Source organism: Silene latifolia, chromosome Y (genome assembly GCF_048544455.1).
Source record: "Silene latifolia isolate original U9 population chromosome Y, ASM4854445v1, whole genome shotgun sequence".
Taxonomy (NCBI): domain Eukaryota; kingdom Viridiplantae; phylum Streptophyta; class Magnoliopsida; order Caryophyllales; family Caryophyllaceae; genus Silene; species Silene latifolia.
The window spans coordinates 202,277,219-202,299,521 of NC_133538.1; the positions used below are offsets into that span (position 1 = coordinate 202,277,219).

Sequence of the window (22,303 nt, forward strand, 5' to 3'; positions counted from 1 at the left end):
TGCGCCTGGTGAGACTAGTGGCTCACAGGGCAAGGCAAAGAGCAAGGGCGGTGACATAGAGTGCCACCATTGTCACAAGACTGGACATTGGAGGAGGAACTGTCGCGTCTACCGTGAGGACATCAAAGAAGGCCGCGTCGTTCCTGTTGGTATGTCATCTTATATTCATATGATTGAGATTAACCATGCAAGTTTCGGAACTTGGGTACTTGATACTGGTTGTGGTTCTCATCTGTGTAATCATTTGCAGGGCCTAAAGAACATCATACCTCTCGAAAAAGGTGATGTGGACCTGCGTGTCGGGAATGGAGCACGAGTTGCTGCTGCCTTGAAGGGAACATATGTAATCCAACTCCCTAGTGGTTTTGAGTTATTTTTAAATAACTGTTACTATGTACCCAGTTTGTCTAAGAACATTATTTCTGTTTTCGTACTTGCTAAAGACGGTTTTGCATTTTCAATAAAGGATAATAGCTGTATTTTCTCTTTTAATGAAATGATTTATGGCAAAGCAGTTTTCATGAATGGAATTTATATCTTAGACCAAACCACGGAAGTATTACACGTGAATAATAAGAAATTAAAGGTTGGTGACAACGATCAAACCTATCTATGGCATTGTCGAATGGGACACATAAATGAGAAACGTGTGAAGAAACTCGTCGATAATGGAACTATTCTTGCATTCGATTTTTCTACATATGGCACGTGTGAATCATGTCTCATTGGCAAGATGACTCGAATTTCCTTCAAAGGTGTTGGAATGCGCGCTAGTGACCTATTAGGACTCATACATAAGGACGTATGTGGACCTATGTCAATTACCGCTAGAGATGGATATAGATATTTTATCACTTTCACGGACGATTTGAGTAGATACGGATATGTTTACTTAATGAGGCATAAAAGTGAGTCCTTTGAGAAATTCAAGGAATACCAGAACAGGGTACAGAACCAACTGGGTAGAAAGGTTAAAGCACTCCGTTCAGATCGGGGTGGCGAATATCTTCCAAATGAGTTTGATCAACACCGAACGATCGTGGAATCGTTTTGCGATTAACTCCACCTGGAACACCTCAATTGAATGGTGTGTCCGAACGGAGAAATCGAACCTTACTTGATATGGTTCGATCCATGATGAGTCACACAGTAGTGCCTGATTCATTATGGGGTTATGCTCTTTTGTCAGCTGCTCTTATACTTAACCGAAGTCCGTCTAAAGCTGTCGACAAGACTCCATATGTAATGTGGAAGGGAACGGTCCCTAACTTGTCCTTTATTTGGGTTTGGGGCTGCGAGGCTTATGTCAAGTGGAGACACGAGGATAAGCTCGGCCCGCGATCGGTCAAGACATACTTTATAGGTTATCCAAAAGGAACATTTGGTCATTACTTCTATTCGCCTACCGAACATCGAGTTTTTATTGCGGCTAGTGCGACGTTCTTAGAGAAAGAATTTCTCGAGAATAAGACGAGTAATAGAACCTTCGAGCTGTTGGAGATTCCAGAACCAACGACCGAGGAACATATGGAGGAAGTTGTTCCTCCAACTGATGATACGGTTTATATTCCTGAGGAACCTAGGAGGTCGGGAAGAGTCTCTCATCCTCCGGACAGATACATAGGTATGGTCGAGGAGAATGACGTTTTACTTTTAGAAAGTAATGATCCCGCAACCTATAAAGGTGTTATGGCCTGTTCCGACTCAAAGCTATGGCTCGAAGCCATGCAATCCGAGATGGACTCCATGTATGAGAATAACGTATGAGATCTAGTTGATTTACCTAATAAGGTAAAACCTCTACAGTGCAAATGGCTTTACAAAATAAAGCGTTCTGTAGACGCGCAACCAGATACCTATAAGGCACGACTTGTGGCAAAAGGTTTCACTCAAGTGCACGGATTGCATTATGATGAGATTTTTGCACCTGTAGTCATGCTACGTTCCATTCGGATAATCTTAGCGATTGCCGCATTTCATGATTATGAGATTTGGCAAATGGATGTGAAAACCGCCTTCTTAAACAGTTATTTGGAGGAAGAGTTGTACATGGTGCAACTCGATGGTTTCATAGATCCTGAACATCCTAAGAAAGTATGCAAGCTTAAGCGTTCCATCTATGGACTTAAGCAAGCTTCTCGGAGTTGGAATCATCGTTTTGACCAAGTGATAAAAGAGTATGGTTTCACTCGATCGGTCGAGGAACCATGCTTATATATCAAGTTGAGTGGGAGCAAGATTGTATTCTTGATATTGTATGTCGATGACATACTCTTGATTGGGAATGACATTCCTCTCCTATCTTCGGTTAAAGAATGGTTGAAGAACCATTTCCAGATGAAAGATCTGGGTGAGGCACAACGCATTCTGGGAATCCGTATCTACCGATATAGATCACGACAGACGTTATCACTTAGTCAGGAGTCTTCTTTGGATAAGATTCTTGAGAAGTTCAGCATGACCAACTCTAAGAAGGGGAACCTTCCTATGACGACTGGGATATAGTTGAGCAAGTCTCAGTCACCCACGACGCCTGAAGGGATTGAGCGCATGAGTCGTGTTCCTTATGCATCTGCAATAGGATCGATCATGTATGCTATGATATGCACACGTCCAGACGTGGCATATGCATTGAGTATGACGAGTCGGTACTAAAAGACTCCAGGTGAAACACACTGGATAGCTGTCAAAAACATCCTCAAGTACCTACGGAGGACTAAGGATTGGGTATTGACTTATGGAGGCGATTCTAAGCTATGCGCAATAGGTTACACAGATGTTAGCTTCCAAACGGATCGAGATGATTAAAAATCTCAGTCCGGGTTCGTCTTCACTCTTAATGGTGTTGCGGTCAGCTGGAAGAGTTCCAAACAAAGTGTTGTAGCAGATTCTACTACTGAATCCGAGTACTATGCCGCTTCGGAGGCAGCAAAGGAAGCGATATGGATGCGTCAATTCTTACAAGGACTTACGGTAGTTCCTAGTTCGAATGACCCAATCACCATCTATTGTGACAATAGATGTGCCATCTTCCAGGCTAAGGAGCCAAAGTCTAGCAACAAATCTAGACATGTACATCGGAAAGCTCTCCTGATCCGTGATTATGTGGAGCAAGAGGAAATAGTGATAGACAAGATTGTGACGGATGATAACATCGCGGATCCTCTCACTAAACCGTTGAATTATGATAAGCATGTAGGACACGTTAATTCCATGGGAATTAAACGCGTTCCTGAGTTGTAGTATTTGATTATGGATTTGATACATTATCTTTTTCATATATACTATTTATAACTTCATCGTTTTATATATAATATTTTGTTTTTCATGTGGATTGTACTGACAACATTGAACGCCACAAAGTGAACTGAATTACATTATATTTATTTTGGTCCGTAATTGCCAATGTGAGCTGATAACTCCGGCTATTATATTGTGCAGTCGATTGATGGTGGGTTCAACGAGCCATAAGTCAAACGGTTGACTGATCGATCACAGATGCGAGATTATAACGATACCTCGTTGGACAACTTTTTTGTGACAACGTAATGGAGTCCTAAATGTTTAATATCATTCGGTGCCAGGTCGTGGATAGGACATCCATTGTGTTCCTAGAGTCGATTCTTTTGACTATCGACTGTCTCTTGAGATTAAGGCAGTTTTTGGGTGACTTTGGTTTCTTTCTCACGGTCTGCCTCGCCAGAATCGGAGGCTAAGTAGATTTTTCCGGGTCATTTCATACGTGCTTACATCTGCAGGATTCGAGTTGAGGAAAATATCCAACCCTTATCAGGTATAGTTATTTCTCAGGGCCACTCGAGGAGTTGTAACTGAAATGCATGGCCATGCTCGAATGTTGATTCGTTTATCAGTTAAGTTACTCTCTAGTCGGGGAAACCACTCTTGATGATGATCGCTTGTAAAATACGACCTTTGTGAATACGGATTTGCAAATTGTTTTACATTGAGTGGGAGAAATTTTAGGATATGAGAATCGGTTATCGCACATACACTTGTGAGGACAAGTGGGAGTTTGTTGGAGCTTGTGTCCTCCACAAATTAGTGTGATAACATTTGTAAATCTCTTACAGGTTCACAAGGGTATACTTCGTATATTTAATCAGTTGATTAACGTTTACCTAATAACGGTTGGCTTGCTAGAAAGTTTGACGTTATTATCATACAGATAGCGGTGATCAACTGGTCCCTAAAGGTCACACCTATAGGATGTGTTTGAGAGATGTGGTTATAGAAATATGATCACATTGATGCCTAATATGACTAAACAGTTAGTCAATGTGTTGATGAGACAATTATTTAATGAAGATTAAATAATATTAGTTGAGACGAATTAACTGTGAATTCGTAAATTAAATATAATAAGTTATATTTAATTAAATGTATGTAATGTTAGCTTGGACGAATTAATCTGTTAATTCGTAATTAAATGTAATCGGTTATATTTAATATCAACAAGTTGAATGTGTCATAGTGGTAATAGTGAGGGTACACAAACCAAGAGGTCATGGGTTCGATCCTCACTAGATGACAATTTAACACATTTTATACATTTTTGGAATAACCAAAAATAAGGAAAGAATACTCCTTATTTCGGTTATGGGCCGAGAAAAATAGAAAAGAAAAGCCTACCCTAATTCATTCCCATACACGGTTTATAGGTGAGTGAGGGAAAGGATTTTCTGACCTAATTCATTTTTCATTTTTGCCTCCTCTCTCATCGGAAAAACACAAAAGAAAAACCTAAAAATTATTTTAATTTTTGGATCGATTCTAGCAAAACAAGGGCATTTCTCGGAGCATCTTGGGTGCAACTGATAGGAGAATATCATTGCGATATTGTTCATAGGCCAAATTTGCTAGGACCGAAGGTTATTTCTGAATCCTTTAATTTGTTTATGTATTTTATTTATGACTAGTGATCGTCTTAATTAAATTCGTTATAATCCTTCAATTATAAGGGAAGTATACAGATTATTTCCCACACTGCGTCCTCTAGAAGAGGCACAGCTCCTCCTGCACCTGTTCTTGAGTTGGGAACTATCTGTGAAGTCAGAACCACGGTCTGTTAATGTTCATTGGTAATTTTAAGATCAATTATTGATTGGGAACTCGACTAAAAGTGATTTAGCAGGTTATATACATCTGGAACCGTCGTGAAAGCGACAAAAACAGATTAGAACGAATTAAAACACGTTAGACGTTATTTACGGTGTCGGAATTAATTTATTTGCTAAACTTGGATTTAAGACGGTTGGAGAACAAAACAGAACAGAATATGAAAAGTATGTACAAAATACGAATCCCAGAAACTTGATATGGAAGAATCGAGTTCCTAAAATCCGGGTTTGATTTAGTGACGAAAACCCGCAAATATCGAATTATAAGGGATTTAAGTCTAAATAAAATGTTATAATTTGAAGGGATTAATAAAACACGATTATGTACTAATACGAACAAAGAAAAGAAAGAAATAATAAAAACAAGAAGGTTGCAGAATGTCGAGGAAGAAGAAGAAGAGCAGCAGCAGCCTCTGGAAGAGGCGCAACAGATGTTGCGACTCTTCGAAGAGGCGCAGCTGCTGCTGCGTTTCTTCTCGACGTCAGATCCCCACTATTTTGTAAATACGGTTTTGAAGAATGGTTTTTAAAATCGGTTTTAAACGTACTTTTGACGTAAACCTTGCATTAATGATACAAAATGAAAGTATAATAAATAAAAGGGAGATTTACACCCTCACACTTACATGTTTGACGGAACGAGATTGACTAAGTTAACGTTAGTGATTGCTCGACTCAAATGTATGTAGAAAGTGCCCTCGTTGGAGGATTTTAGATTAATTGATTGATTGATGTGTAGTGGTCAAATTGGTCGGTCATGCAACGTGACTGGTATTCAGAATGATCTGAGCTTACGTGGTCGATTGATCAAGCATGTAGGCGTCAAAAGCTTAGAGCAAGGTCTAGAATGTAAAGAGAGAAGAGAAGGGCAGACACTCGCGTGCAAAATATGGAGACCGGAGGTCTCTATTTATATCAAAAAAATGTGAAATAGTTTTGGAATGACACAAACTTTGGAAAGAAATCACAGAAATATTTCGTAAACAGCCAAAAAGGGTTGGAGAAGAGGCGCACCAGCTGCTGCGGTCCTTCCAAGAGGCGCAGCATATGCTGCGTCATTTCCCCAGAGGTTTCCTCCACCGGAAGAAAGATTTCCGCGTTTCTGTTATGGAATTGCGGTAGATCTATACTTCCTTATTCCGTAAAATATAATATACGGAAGATATTTTACCAAAAGATATAAAATTTGATTGGGAATTAATATCCAGAATATTCTAGAACATTCCGACTCGGCATTTTAAACGATTTCTTAGAAAATGAAGCGGTTTTTGACCCGGACTCCAAATATACTCTAATTACTGTCAAAACGATCGTATCGGTGCGTAGATGACGACCAAGGGATAGACTCGAGTGTTTGAGCTATCACCTGACGATAAACTTACGGACTGCCATAAATCGTTTCGTGTACCAAACATGCGGCCCAATCATCACTGGGTGGTTGACGGAAGGTGTAGTAATGAGGTATCTACAGATATATTAAAATAACGATTAAATAACAATTTAAAAATCCAATTACCTTGAAAAGAAGTACAACATTACACACAAGAAATAAAAAATGTGATAACTTAAAAGTAATTAAAGAACACTAAATAGAAAGAAGTACAACATATTTAATTTGTTTAACCAAAAAAAGTTTGTCAAAGATGAGTAAATATGTGAAAAGTTTAGAAACATTTTACGTTAATTTTTAGAACATGTAATCTTTTATTTTGAAAGGTAATAATTGAGAAAAAAAATTTAAGTGAAAGAAGTTATAAAGTATATCAAATTTGGTCTCTATTTGTAGGACATGAAAAATTAATAATATTAGGGTATTTTTTACTTTTTTTTAATATGTAAAATAAAAATTACAATTCATTTTTTCTTAAAACAAAAACCAAACTTGGGTAAAAATAAAAACATACCAAATGGAGTTGACACATGTCCTCTTTCTATTTGTTATATTATTGGAGTTTATGCCACTGCGTTTTGCCCATGCTGTTCCACAATCTGTTCCAAGTGGTCTAAATTAGAACGATTGGAACTACTTTACCTCCTCATGTTCCTGATTTTTTTTTCATTTATTTTTGCTTTTTTGCTTTTTTTTGTCTTTATTCAAGACCTAGTCTTTGTTAGCTCTACCTATAAACGTTGTCTTATTGGTACAGTGTTAAAAAACGATGACAAAAAATAGTTTTTTTTATTGAATAAAAAAACATATTTTTTTCCACAACTAAACAGATTAATATATGAGATTAAGGGTGTGTTTGGATAGCAAAAGTGGAGGGAAAGGGAGGGGAGGGGGAGGGAGGGAGGGAAGGGAAGGGGAAATGGGGAGTGCGTGTTTGGATACAATTTCCCTCCAAGTCTGGCCTATTGTGGAGAGATTTTAATTTGCCGTGGAGGAGAGAAAATGCAACCCTCCAAATCCCTCCCCCTCTATTTCCCACAACCATTATTTGCTATCCAAACATGGGATTTTAAATCCCCCTCCCTTTCTGTTCTCTCTAAATCCCTCTATCCAAACACATCCTAAGAGAACATACTCGCGTAAGCGTCATTGACATCAATACTAGTATTACTTATTTGCATTGGACAATAACATATTCACATCAACATTAGTACTTCTTAGCAACTAGTCGTTGCTCCGCGCCCTCCCGGGCGCGGTGCCCCAATTTGGTTAATTGTGTAGTGACTTCATTAGTAAGCATCGCAATGGAAATGGATATTGCGGTTCCCGTTCCCCAAATCTGTATAGAATACGACAAGTACTAAACTACATACATGCAAACAAAGGAATAAATAGCATCGTGACATAACTACAATACAACATAGTTTAGCAAAAACAAATCAGGGCATGTTCGTATGAACAGACGCAACTCATTAACCCGACACAATAAACACAATACAAGTTAGCTTACGTATATTTGGCGTAAGAGAAAGTTGGTAATGCAAAGCAGTCGTAGTAGTTGATTATGTTCTTATAATGAATAATTATAACATATACAACCATCGCCCGAAAGTTGGTAATGCAAAGCAGTCGTAGTAGTTGGTTATGTTTCTTATAATGAATAATTATACATTTACAACCATCGCCTTTAGAAACTATCGACACGCAGACAAACACCCTAATAGCGACCAAAGAACCTGTAGGTCATTGTATATACTATATATCAATTGCTTAAGGCCAATTCACGCAATCTAACATGTGCAACGTCTCTTATGCTCCCTTGTGCAATTTGGCAAAATGCTTAGCGGATGTAAGTCATCCATTATATATTTAGAAATGGTGGACCGAGCATAGTAGTTATTACAGAATTGGTGAAAATGCTTCAAAACACAATGTCTAATGCAAAATAATTAGAGTATAGTCGGAAAAATAGAAGGCAAAATGATTACGCCACTAAGGCATAGACAATAGTTTTTGTTTTGCAGATAGACCTAAAGAACAAGCTAACTCGGACGTTGGGTAACGACGCTTAATAATTCTATCTCATGCTACCATGACACGCTTACTATGGCTACTACAGTCCCAAACATGACACATAAAATGTAACATACCAAAGCAAATATTCAAGTGCTAAACATGTTCCTGGGGGTTTTGGTATTATGACGAAAGGAAATAGATATACATGTTGGAAGAAGCTACAACTGCAAGGAGAATGTTCGCCTAAGTTATCCAAGACGGATAAGCGTCCCCTTCGCCAACATTTTCAGGCATGGGCACCTTATTTAAAACTTCAAACGCCTATGTGGCTATCCAAACACATTACCCGCTTGTCTAGCCCAATGAACATTCTAAGCTTTATGCTGGTCTGTCAAGAGCCAATTAGTACAAGTGAATATGTTGTAACTATTGAAAATCACATCTACTTAAGCGATTAGGTACAAATGTTTTTTCCTAACAAATATGTGGAAAGAATCATAGCGATATCTCGTCTTCACAAATAATCTACAAAAACTAAATAAAGTGTTTTCTAAAACAAATTGCAAAAGTTTTTCTAAAATCAAGCATATAAAAACGAACATATTGCAATTTTACTTTTGAATCATTCAAAAGCTCAGTAAGGTTTTCTTTATTCTTCTTCTACTCCTCCACCTCTCTTTTTTCTCACCCTTTTACTCTTCCCCCTTAACTAAACCGTGAGTAGTTAACTCTTTTACACTGAAAAATGTAAAAATTTCGAGTATATTCACTCAAAGACATCATGATATAGACCTGTGTTAAGTGTGTTAGGGTTCCATCAAAGTCCAAAACATAATTTCACTTTCAACAATCCGTACTATCTAGCAAGATGTTAGCCATTTCTAATATCCAAAAAATGGTATATTGGCACAAGAAACATTTTGAAATTCAAATTCTGCATCCAAAAACAGGGCGCATGATATCTATAAGGTGTGCCCCCTTGGACTTTGATACGACTCATTTAGTCATAGTTATTTGCAGCGATTTAGTATGGTTTTAACGGCTTGAAGTAGTGTTATGGAGCTTAATTGCAGGTTATTTGTTAGTGAGCTTTGGTTAGCTATTGGGCCGGTTTTACAAGTTTAAAATGGAGTCTAAGCTCGAGGAAAGATAGGCCCGGATACCTATGAAGATACCTGAGACGTGTGCGCTTAAGGTGCACTAATCGTGCGCGCATGGGACAAGTGATTAAGCCGTGGCAGAATTTTCATTCAAGCTACATTCAACCTGCATTCGACCTGTACGCGACCGAAGCGCGACCGAGGCGCGACCGAGGCGCGTGCTTGCTGTGTCCGCGTCCAGCCTTGCGTGATATTAAGGACTCGTGTTTTGTTTCTTTCTTTGACTCGGTTTGTTCCGATGAATTTTATTTTTATTATTATTTTTGGTACTTTATTTCTTAATTTAATTATTTACCTTATTACTATATTACTTGTTAGGGCAGCTTTAGAGAGGGAATTTACACAACTTTGAGAGACGAAAAGAATCCCTATTATTGTTATTAGCAGACGATGTGTAACGAATCTTTATTCTTGGATTCAAGCAATTGAAGCGCTCTTAATACGATTGTGAGTTTGAATGTTTTAATTTCTTGTCTTGATTATTGTGAATTGCTTAGTTATTAATTTTATGAATGTTGATTGATTATTGCTAGGTGTACAACTAGTGATTGATTTCTTCATTCTATTGTTAGTATTGTTAATTGAATAGGATTTATTGATTAACTCTACGCTAATAACAGCTAGGAATTAATATTGAACGGGATACGTTGATATTAGTACTTAGAAGCGATTCACATAAATATCTAAAGTGCAACTGGATTGTATGCATTATTTATTCTTTATCGAGTTCTCTATTTTTTATTGCTGCTGTTGAATTAAATCTTGAACTGAATTGTTAAGGTTGTTTAACAGTTAGTGTTGATTAAGAACGGGATTCATTTTAATTAACTATTCGTAAGGAGAATTGGAATTTGTCATTCACGATAGAGTAATCAAGATTAGTAATTGAAACCGTTTACAGTGATCAATTGTTATTGAGTGTGGATATATGCTTGGCTCTAAGACCCTTTTAAATCATTTGATACACCTAAAGTCATTAGTTTTGTTACTCAATTTGCGTTAGCTATTAATCTTAGTTTATTAGAAAACAAACTCAAACCTCCCCCCTTTTGTTACTACGATCTTTAATTACATTAAAGATCGACTTTTCCTACATTATAATTTGCATAAATTGTTAATCTGATTCCCTTTGGTTTGACCCTTATTTCCGTTGTACTATTGTTTAGTATTTGGATTTAAGTGATATAAATTGTTAATTTGAGGCATACGACTTTAGCCTGTCAAATTTTGGCGCCGTTTCCGGGAAATTGTCATTAATTATTTTTGTGTTTTAGTGTAGGTTTATGCATAATACTCGTATTTATAACCTGAACCTCGAGCCTTTCGATCCAGAGATTGAGCATACTTTTTTCAGGTTACGAAAGAACAAACGAGGTGCAATAGTAGCTGTTCCTGAAGGCAGCAAGTTCGACGATCTACATTCAGATTCTGAATATTCTGAAATTTCTGAACAACCCGAACCTTTGTATATGGCTAGAGAGACCCGCACTCTAAGGGAGCTCACAGCTCCAAATCTTAACGTTCTACCATTGTGCATCACTTTTCCAGCATTGGATGATGGAGTTACTTTTGAATTGAAATCTGGTTTGATACATCAATTACCAAGTTTCAGTGGTATGAGCATTGAGGATCCGAATAAGCATCTTTCAGACTTTCAAATTGTGTGCACTGGTATGAAGCCCCTGCTATTACTGACGAGCTGTTGAAATTGAGAGCATTTCCTTTCACCTTGAAGGACAATGCGAGAGACTGGTTAACCTATCTCCCACCGGGAAGTATCACTACTTGGGTAGGTATGAAGAAGGCGTTCTTGGAGAAATATTTTCCTCCTTCTCGATCATCTCAACTGAAAAGAGCCATCAGTAATGTTGAACAGCAAGACGGGGAAACTATGTATGAGTATCTTGAGAAATTTAAGAAGCTCTGTGCTAGTTGCCCTTACCATGGTTACTCTGATCAGGATCTCATTATGTATTTTTGTGGTGGACTGAACCAAGATAATCGTTGCATGATTCACTCTGCTTGTGGAGGAAATATACCCAACAAAAATCCAGATGAGGCTTGGGAGGTTATTTCAGAGCTAGCTGAGACCTCTAGACAGTTTGAGAGGAAACCATCACGAAGAGGAGTGAATGCTATAGGTGTTAGTCCTGGCTTAGAGGAAAAGGTTGATAATATTGTTTCTACTCTCCGTGACATGTTATCTGGGAGACAAATGGCTACTGTTTGTGGCATATGCGCTATTGAGGGTCACCCTAATGGTTTGTGCCCTTATTTTCAAGAAAGTGGCCAAAAAGAGGTGAATAGTGTTTGGGAGAGTACTACAAATAGCAGGAAATGGGATACATATTCCAAGACCTATAATGAAGGATAGAAGGCTCACCCTAACTTTCGTTGGGGAAATTCTCAAGCCGGTCCATCGTCTGGCCCTCCTAGAGGCCAGTTTCTCCAAAGATCAAAAGGACAACAATTTAATCAACAAGTACCTCAACAAGCAGCTGAACAAGCACCACCGAGTTCATCAATGTCCACGGAGGATATGATTCGGGCTCTTACTCTCAGTGTTACTCAAGATAGAGCAGATAATAAGCAAAATCTTAAGAATCTTGAAAATTAGGTGAGTCAGCTGGCTACTGCAATTAATCGGTTGGAGGCTAGAGATTCTAATACACTACCATCTCAAACGGTGGTGAATCCAAAGAATGTAAGTGCAGTCTCTTTGAGAAATGGGAGACAACTAGTGGAGGTTGAGAAAGTGAAAAGAAAAGTTAAGGAACCGGTGATTCATGAAATAGAGGAAGAGATAGTGATCAAGGAAGGTGAAGAAGCTTATATTGTTTAGGAGAAGGAGTAGATTCCCTCTTCTATACCGGTGGTGGAACCAGAGGTACCCTTTCGTGATGCACTTAATTTAAGAGGACCCACCACTTTGAGCAAGACAAGGACATTTATGAGGTATTTCAAAAGTGTGAGGTAAACATCCCCCTTCTTAATCTTTTGAAAAGTATTCCTAAATATGCAAAATTCTTAAAGGAGTTGTGTACTATTAAAAGAAATAACAAGTTTAAAGGGGTGAAGAAAATTACCCACTAAGTGTAGTGATCCGGGCATGTTCACTATCCCTTGCACCATTGGAAACACTAAGATTCAAAAGGCCATGCTAGATTTAGGAGCTTCTATTAATGTGATGCCTTACTTCTTATATGAATCTATGCAACTTGGTCCTCTACATGCTACAAGTGTTGTTATCCAGTTAGCTGATAGATCGAATGTCTACCCGAAAGAGATTGTTGAGGATGTGCTTGTTTTGGTTGATAATCTTATCTTACCTGCTGATTTTTATGTGCTAGACATAGAACATGATAAACATGCGGCTCCTATTCTGTTCAGTAGGCCATTGTTGAAAATTTCTAGCACTAAAACTGATGTGTCAAGTGGGTCTATGACTATGGAGTCTAGTGGTCAGGTGGTGCAGTTTAACATCTATGATGCTATGAAATATCTTGATGATTACCACTCTTTGAATTTTATTGATAGTATTGACCCTTTGGCCCAAGATTTCTTTGGTTTTAATGGTGATGATGAGTTGCAGCCTTGCAGGTAGCTTTGGAAAATAGTGTGTATGGTCAAGAGGTAGAATATGTTTTTTCCCCTAACTTGAAGGAGGTGGTAGCCGACTTACATAAGTTGGAGGAGCTTCCTTTGGATTTTAATACTAAATTGCCATTAACTATTCCTTCGGAGAAATTGTTGTCATCTGTTTTGCAGGCACCTGTGGTAGAACTTAAGGCTCTACCTGAGCATTTGAAGTATATCTTCCTTGGTGAGGGAGAAACACTTCCTGTCATCATCTCTAGTAAGCTCACTGAGGAACAAGAAGCAAGGTTGAAAGATGTACTTGTGGAGAACAAATTAGCTATTGGTTGGACTATTGTCGACATCAAGGGCCTTAGTCCAATTACTTGTATGCACCGGATTTTGCTAGAGGATGAAGCTAAATCGGTAAGGCAACCACAACGTTAATTGAATCCTCCTATGATAGAGGTAGTGAAGAAATAAGTTCTCAAATTGCTTCAAGTAGGTATGATTTATCCTATTTCTGATAGTAAATGGGTGAGTCATACCCAAGTAGTCCCTAAAAAGTCTGGGGTGACCGTAGTTGAGAACAAAGATGGTGAGCTTGTACCCACTAGGATCCAAAACGGGTGGAGAGTTTGTATAGATTATCGTAGGTTGAATGCGGTAACTAGAAAAGACCACTTTCCTCTTCCCTTTATTGACCAAATGCTTGAAAGACTAGCGGGTAAGGCTTATTATTGCTTTCTAGATGGGTATTCAGGGTATTTTCAAGTAGCTATTGCCCTGAGGATCAAGAGAAAACCACATTTACTTGTCCTTTTGGTACCTTTGCGTATCGACGTATGCCTTTTGGACTTTGTAATGCACCTGCTACCTTTCAGCGATGTATGGTTAGCATTTTTTCTGAGTATGTTGAATGTTTCATTGAGGTATTTATGGATGATTTTACAGTGCATGATGATTCTTTTGATAGTTGTTTACACCATTTATCTCTTGTTCTTAAGCGTTGTATTGACACTAACCTTGTTTTGAATTCTGAGAAGTGTCACTTTATGGTGGAACAAGGTATAGTACTTGGACATGTTGTATCTTCGAAAGGTATTGAGGTAGATAAAGCTAAGATTGATACTATCTCTTCTCTACCTTACCCTACTAATGTCCGTGAATTTCGATCTTTTCTTGGTCATGCAGGTTTCTACCGCAGGTTCATTAAAGATTTCTCTAAGATCGCTTCACCCTTATGCAAGCTGTTGCAAAAGGAGACATATTTCATCTTTGACAAGGCTTTTAAGGAGGTTTTTGATGAGTTGAAAGGTAGGCTTACCTCCGCTCCAATTATTCAAGCACCGAATTGGTCTCTTCCCTTTGAGATCATGTGTGACGCGAGTGATTATGCTTTAGGAGCGGTGTTGGGTCAAAAGAATGGGAGGGCTTCCCATGTTATTCATTATGCATCCATGACCCTAAATAAAGCACAACGGAATTTTACCACGACTGAAAAAGAGCTTCTAGCAATTGTTTTTGCTCTGGAGAAATTCAGATCCTATCTACTTGGTACGAAAGTGGTGGTATTTTCAGATCATGCAGCGCTGCGCCATTTGATGGCAAAGAAAGAATCTAAGCCGAGATTGATAAGATGGATTTTATTGCTTAGTGAATTTGATTTTGAGGTGAAAGATAAGAAAGGTGCAGAAAATGTTGTAGCAGATCATTTAAGCCGATTGGTGGATGTTGATGTAAATCCACATGAGAAAAATCCGGTGAAAGGATTATTTCCTGATGAGAACTTGTTCGCTATTCGTTCCGTAGAGCCATGGTATGCCAATCTTGTCAATTTTCTTTGCTCTTCTAAATTTCCACAAGGTTTTTCCAAATCTCAAAAAGACAAGCTTCGTAGTGATGCGAAGTATTATGTGTGGGATGAACCTTATTTATGGAAGCATTGTTCCGACCAAATCATAAGGAGGTGTATACCGGAGAATGAGATGGCCTCTATCCTTACATTTTGCCACTCGCATGCTTGTGGTGGCCACTTTGGTGCAAGAAGAACCGCGAGAAAGGTGCTAGATTGTGGGTTTTATTGGCCTTATTTGTTTAGAGATGCTCACGGATTTTGTCAAACTTGTGACAATCGCTAAAGAGTAGGCAATATTTCCCGAAATAATGAGATGCCGCAAAGTTACATGCTTAACTGTGAGATTTTTGATGTTTGGGGGATCGATTTCATGGGTCCTTTTCCAAGCTCATATAGAAATCTTTACATATTGTTGATGGTAGATTATGTGTCTAAGTGGGTGGAGGCTATTCCCACTAAGACCGATGACTCCAAGGTGGTGGCGGATTTTATCAAGGCTAACATATTTGCTCGATTTGGAATTCCAAAGGCCTTGATTAGTGACCGTGGCACTCATTTTGTCAACGAGACAATTAGTGCTTTGCTTAAAAAGTATTGTGTTACTCATAAAGTTTCCACGGCATGTCATCCGCAAACCAATGGACAAGCTGAAGTGTCCACAGAAAAGTTAAATCTATCCTTGAGAAAACGGTGAATCCTAATCGGAAGGATTGGAGCTTGAGATTAGATGATGCATTATGGGCATATCGAACGGCCTATAAAACCCCGATTGGTATGTCACCTTATCGACTTGTGTTTGGGAAAGCGTGTCATTTACCTGTAGAATTGGAGCATAAAGCATATTGGGCAATAAAAAGCTTTAATATGAGCTAGGATGATGCGGGGTTGCATCGGAAGTTGCAATTGCAAGAGTTGGAAGAGCTCCGACTTGAATCATATGAGAATGCAGCTACTTACAAAGAAAGAACGAAAGCTTGGCATGGCAAGATGATATTGAGACGGGACTTTAAAGTTGGTCAAAAAGTCCTTTTGTTCCAATCCCGCTTTCATCTATTTCCAGGTAAGTTGAAATCCCATTGGATCGCTCCACCTATAATTACTAATGTTTCTCCTCATGGTGCAGTTGAGGTACGAGATCCGACGACGAATAAAGTGCTAAAAGTAAATGGGCAAAGACTAAAGCCCTATCATGATGGTGTCGAGATTGAGGTGGTAGAGTCACTGGATCTCTACGACCCCATTTATGAAGATTAATTTCACCACTAAGTCGAGCAAACGACTATAAACAAAAGCGCTAACGGGAGGCAGCCCAGGTTTTGTATCCTTTTTCTTTGTAATATTTCTTTAGTTTTTATAATTAGTTAGTTTATTTCGTTTAATTAGTAATTAGACATTTTAGCGTCTTTATATTCATTAATCGTTTTAGTTATATATGGGTCTTCGTTATGTCGATTAGTTTTAAGTCGTTTAGTTTTAAAATAATAATAATTTGTCATATTAGTGTCTTTATATGCGTTTCTTGTTTTATTTACATTCGTTTTGACGGTTTATTATATGTAATAGTAATGATGAGTAATGCTTCGAGACGGAGAAAGAAAGAAATATAAGTCGTGATATCAAATTGTGCCTCAGTCGCACTATTTCAGCGCGCTAAATCAGACGAGCAGTCCCTATTTCGTGACCCACGTTCACCTTAGGCGCACTCGACGCGCGCTCGATGCTCACCGAAGGCACACTTTACATTCACACGAATTTCGCGTCAGGGAATCATTGCGTCAGTTGGGAGTCCTTAAGGCGGTGGAGGTGTTGTTAGGACGGGCTGGGTTGAGTGAATTTTTGAATAAGAAGGCTTAAACGTATAGGAGATTAACGCTGGAATTCTTATCCACCGTTGAGCAGGTGCCTGAGAGTGACCCCCCTAGCATTAAATTTTAGTTAATGAACAAAGAAACCGTCTTGTCTTATCCTACTTTGAGAGAAATATTTGGTGTAGCCCCGAGAGCTGACACGAAGAGTTGGGCTGGTTGTTCTTGGGCAGCAACGAATGACTTTTGGTATGTTCTTACGCATCAGCGTAGTACTGGTCGCACTCAGAAGAGTTCTAGGATACCTCACCCGGCATTCCGCTTTGTTCACCGTGTCCTTGTCATGACATTCTTGTGCTAAGGAGAACCTAATAATATCAACCGGGGTGAGATTGGCATGCTGTGGGGTATGGGGCCGGAAGGAGTAGGTCGGCCAGATTGGGTGAGTGAATTTGCTCAAATGTGAATTGAGATTCGGAGTGTAACAACTGGTAAGATTTCTAAGGGAGGAATGGTGACTTTGCTTGCTACTCATTTGGGGTATGAGTTAGACCCCCGAGATCGCGTCCGCGGGATCTTTTCTTTGACCATTGAGTCCATGTGCTGCCATATGCAGATGTTGGGTCGCATTGATTGTGAGGAGTTGGCCTATGCTTTTCTGTTAGGAACTGTTAAGAAGGAAGCCTACATGAGACTACCTCGCCCGGAGGGAGTGCTGATTCCAGTGGGACCGCGTCAGAGCGATCTATTCATTCCCATGGACCCTCCGGAGCTGCTTGTTCTAGTCGCCTCAAAAAAGAAGAGTAATGGAGTTGCTAGTACGGATTTAGTGATGGCGGAGGCTAATGGTTCGGAGGAACCTGAGCATGATTACGAAGAGGAGGCTCATGATGGTGAAGGTAGTAGTGGTAGAGAGGCGTTTGGTGATGCTACTTGGAGAGACCATGTATAACTTGAGTTAGAGGAATTGCGGGATGAGATCGAGAGTGTTCATGATGCGACCAAGGAGTGTTTGGCACTTCATCGTGCCATGAGTGATATGTTTACAACTATGTACCCGAGTTCTTACACACCCCCTGAGGCTACCTTGTATGCGGAGTTGGCTAAGATACGTCTTGATAGAGGGGATCGTGCTAGAGCCCGGAAGACCTGTCGCTTCGGGTCTCCTTCTTCCTAGCTAGTGGTATGCCCCTTCCCTTTTCTTTTAGTTCTCGTACAACATTGGGGACAATGTTTAGTTCAAGCATGGGGAGGGGTATATGCACTATTGTACATATTCTAGTCCGTCACTTGTAATTTAATTTGCTTTGTTTCCAAAAAAAAACAAAAAATAAAATAGAAAAAACGGAAAAAAAAAACTGAAAAAAATGAAAAAGAGAAAAAGAGAAATACCTGGCTAGGTGAAAACCCAAAAGGGTGCCTAGGCAAAAATGGGAAAAGTGGCCGAGGACGGAGTGAAAACCCGAAAGGGCGCTCCGGGTAAAATGAAGAATTGAGATGCGTGCCACGAGAGTAGTGTGAGGAAGATAGCTAGAGTGAAAACCCGCAAGGGCGGGCGCTCTAGGCAAAATGAGAGATTTAGAAAAAAAAATGCATTTCACACTTATTTTTTGTGTCCTGTTTTTGGTGTGGCGTCATAAAAAGGGTGCTAAAGAAGGTCGGTCGGGTAGGACTAGTGGCTAAGGTGAGAAGAATCGTTGTGCTTTGTTGTTGTTGTTGTTTGTACTTTCTTTATGCGATTGTTGGCTTTGTGTTGCTGTGCTGAGGTAGAGGAGGTTAGATTTATTCTCTTGGCTTGGAGATTCTAGTAGTAAGACATGCCTTGCTGGTGGTGGGTATGTCACATTTTAATGACATATGAATGTATTTAGGTTGGAGCGATAAGGGCCATAGAATTGCTTTGTATTGTTGTATTGTGGTGACCTCTTTTCACCATGACTGTTACGTTACTTTATTTTATTTTGAAGATACGGAAAATTTATGAGATGAGCTGCTATATACATGTTGCTTTGAGTGGGAAGTGATGGTTTGGTTTCATATTTGAGGAAGCTTTGGAGGGCGTGAGAGGGAAGTGAGCATTCTTGTTGTCGGTCATTTTTCTACCACGTGTTTGGTGTTGAGTTTGTTTTGGTATACTTTTTCATTGTGTCCTTTGGTTTTACATCGAGGACGAGTAAAAGTTCAAGCATGGGGAATTTGATACGACTCATTTAGTCGTAGTTATTTGCAGCGATTTAGTACGGTTTTAACGGCTTGAAGTAGTGTTATGGAGCTTAATTGCAGGTTATTTGTTAGTGAGCTTTGGTTAGCTATTGGGCCGGTTTTACAAGTTTAAAAATGAGTCCAAGCTCGAGGAAAGATAGGCCCAGATACCTATGAAGATACCTGAGACGTGTGCGCTTAAGGTGCACTAATCGTGCGCGCATGGGACAATTGATTAAGCCGTGGCAGAATTTGCATTCAACCTGCATTCGACCTGTATGCGACCGAGGCGCGACTGAGGCGCGTGCTTGCTGTGTCCGCGTCCAGCCTTGCGTGATATTAAGGACTCGTGTTTTGTTTCTATTTGACTCGGTTTGTTCCGATGAATTTTATTTTTATTATTATTTTTGGTACTTTATTTCCTACTTTAATTATTTACCTTATTACTATATTACTTGTTATGGAAGCTTTAGAGAGGGAACTTACACAACTTTGAGAGACGAAAAGAAATCCTATTATTGTTATTAGCAGACGATGTGTAACTAATCTTTATTCTTGGATTCAAGCAATTGAAGTCCTCTTAATATGATTGTGAGTTTGAATGTTTTAATTTATTATCTTAATTATTGTGAATTGCTTAGTTATTAATTTTATGAATGTTGATTGATTATTGCTAGGTGTACAACTAGTGATTGATTTCTTCATTCTATTGTTAGTATTGTTAATTGAATAGGATTTATTGATTAACTCTACGCTAGTAACAGCTAGGAATTAATATTGAAAGGGATATGTTAATATTAGTACTTAGAAGCGATTCACATAAATATCTAAAGTGCAATTGGATTGTATGCATTATTTATTCACTATCGAGTTCTCTATTTTTTATTGCTGCTGTTGAATTAAATCTTGAACTGGATTGTTAAGGTTGTTTAATAGTTAGTGTTGATTAAGAACGGAATTCGTTTTAATTAACTATTCGTAAGGAGAATTGGAATTTGTCATTCACGATAAAGTAATCAAGATTAGTAATTGAAACCGTCTTACAGTGATCAATTGTTATTGAGTGTGGATATATGCTTGGCTCTAAGACCCTTTTAAATCATTTGATACACCAAAATTCATTAGTTTTATTACTCAATTTGTGTTAGCTATTAATCTTAGTTTATTAGAAAATCAACTCAAACCTCCCCCCTTTTGTTACTACGATCTTTAATTACATTAAAGATCGACTTTTCCTACATTATAATTTGCATAAATTGTTAATCTGATCCCCTTGGGTTCGACCCTTATTTCCGCTGTACTATTATTTAGTATTTTGGATTTAAGTGATATAAATTGTTGATTTTTGAGGCATACAACTTTAGCCTGTCAGACTTGCACATTGCACCTCACCACTACGGTTCTCTGTCACAGTATCACCTCTATGCGCCTTTTTAAAACAAAGAATCAGTTTCATCTAGGTTTATTTAAACATTCAATATCGTTTAAATAAATCTTAAGATCAACTGTATCAGAGTATTGAGTTTCAGAAACAATCTTTTGGTCAAATCGAGATAAGATGTGCCTTTGATTTCGGCATAATAACCTCTTCTATCAGCAGGTTTCGAGGGTCTTACTCTTATCCTTGCTTCCCTCTTGGAAAAAAAGAGGGATAGTGAGTTACAAGTTGCCATATTAGCGGAAGCTTTTCACATGCTTGATTACAATCAAACAAAAACCAATATCGATAGCACTTACGGCTGTCCCCATTTCTAGCATTGCTATTTTTTATTATCATCTGTCATGGGAGCTTCTTTGGTTACCTGGCAATCAATATTCGATGCCGTGGGTGTGTATTGGGGATTTTAACGAGATTATTTTCTCTACCAAAATGAAAGGAGGACATATACAACAATGGCAAATGAATAACTTCTGGGATGCAGTTGATGAGTGTGGACTTCGAGATGTGCCGTGGGAGGGTTATAACTTTTCATGGGATAATGGACAAGAGGGCAAGGCCAACAGACAAAGTATGATTGACAGGGCGATGTGCTCGGCTCAGTGGATTGACATGTTCCCTTTTGCAATACTTATCTACTTGGATAGAGAGTGGTCGGACCATGCGCCGATTAAGCTCTATTTAAACAGAAGAGAGGCACAAGGGACTTCCCCACAGAAGTTCAGGTTCGAACAGGCTTGGGTGGGTGAAGAGGGGTGCAGGGAGGCCATTGATCGTGGGGTGGAGAAAGGGGGGCAGGATGCAGCAAGGGTGTTAGCTGAATGTGCGCGAGAGTTGGGGAAGTGGAAGGGGGTGAGGATTTATGATATTGGAAGGGATATAGGTTGGAAATGTAAACTTTTAGCTAGATTGAATGAGGGTGAGAGGACGGAGGATAATGTTCGGCGTAGGAGGAAGCTTATTGCGGAGTTGGATGAGTTGCGACAAAAAGAAGAACAATATTGGCGACAGAGATCTCGTGCTCTTTGGCTCAAGGACAGGGATCGTAATACGAAGTTCTTTTATACTCGAGCTAGAGAACGGAAGAGGAAAAACTTTATACATAAGCTAGTGTATGATGAAGCGAATACTCACACCGGAGAGGAGGGGATTGCTAACGTGGCAATGGCGTACTTCCAGTCACTTTTTGAGTCCTCGAATCCGGGGAACTTCGGTGTGCTAGAGGGCTTGGGGCAGCGGGTTTCAAATGAGATGAATAGTTTAATGGCGAGGGACTATAGTGAGGAGGAGGTGATAGAGGCTTTGAATCAGATGCACCCTTTGAAAGCCCCTGGACCGGATGGGATGAATGGTTTATTTTTTCAAACTTATTAGGGTTCGGTGGGTTCGGTGGTTGTGAGTACCGTACTTGATATTTTGCGAGGGAATAGGATGCCAACGGAATTTAATACGACCATCGTGTTAATTCCCAAGAAGAAATCTCCGGACAAAGTGAGTGATTTTCGACCGATAAGCCTATGTAACGTGATGTATAAGTTGGTCTCTAAAGTGCTGGCAAATCGATTGAAATTGTTTCTTGGTGATATTGTCTCGGAAAATCAGAGTGCCTTTACTCCAGGGAGGTTTATTTCGGATAATGTGCTTATCGCTTTTGAGCTTTTCAATTTTATGAAAAATTCGAAACACATGAGGGGTTCATGACTATCAAACTAGACATGGC

The 22,303-nt window shown here is 39.1% G+C and overlaps 2 protein-coding genes across 2 annotated transcripts; both read left to right on the forward strand.

Moving 5' to 3' along the window:
• Positions 1 to 12,813: 12,813 nt before the first annotated feature.
• LOC141629851 (uncharacterized) lies at positions 12,814 to 17,895 on the forward strand. Its single transcript, XM_074442781.1, has 6 exons — positions 12,814 to 13,240; positions 13,297 to 13,706; positions 14,165 to 15,343; positions 16,012 to 16,198; positions 16,262 to 16,347; positions 17,560 to 17,895. Exons 1-6 carry the CDS (start codon positions 12,814 to 12,816, stop codon positions 17,893 to 17,895), a joined length of 2,625 nt encoding a protein of 874 aa, XP_074298882.1.
• A 3,120-nt stretch (positions 17,896 to 21,015) lies between these two features.
• LOC141629852 (uncharacterized) lies at positions 21,016 to 21,957 on the forward strand. The gene has a single exon (XM_074442782.1). The coding sequence runs from the start codon at positions 21,016 to 21,018 to the stop codon at positions 21,955 to 21,957; it is 942 nt and encodes a 313-aa protein (XP_074298883.1).
• The last annotated feature ends 346 nt before the right edge of the window (positions 21,958 to 22,303 follow it).

Bases quoted from the DNA above. Each gene is read 5' to 3' on its own strand.
- LOC141629851 (XM_074442781.1), top strand. From the start codon at position 12,814: ATGTTCACTATCCCTTGCACCATTGGAAACACTAAGATTCAAAAGGCC. The intron at 13,241-13,296 runs GTATTGACCCTT...GATGAGTTGCAG, and splicing joins CTCTTTGAATTTTATTGATA to CCTTGCAGGTAGCTTTGGAA. The intron at 15,344-16,011 runs GTGCTAGATTGT...AATATGAGCTAG, and splicing joins CAAGAAGAACCGCGAGAAAG to GATGATGCGGGGTTGCATCG.
- LOC141629852 (XM_074442782.1), top strand. From the start codon at position 21,016: ATGAAAGGAGGACATATACAACAATGGCAAATGAATAACTTCTGGGAT.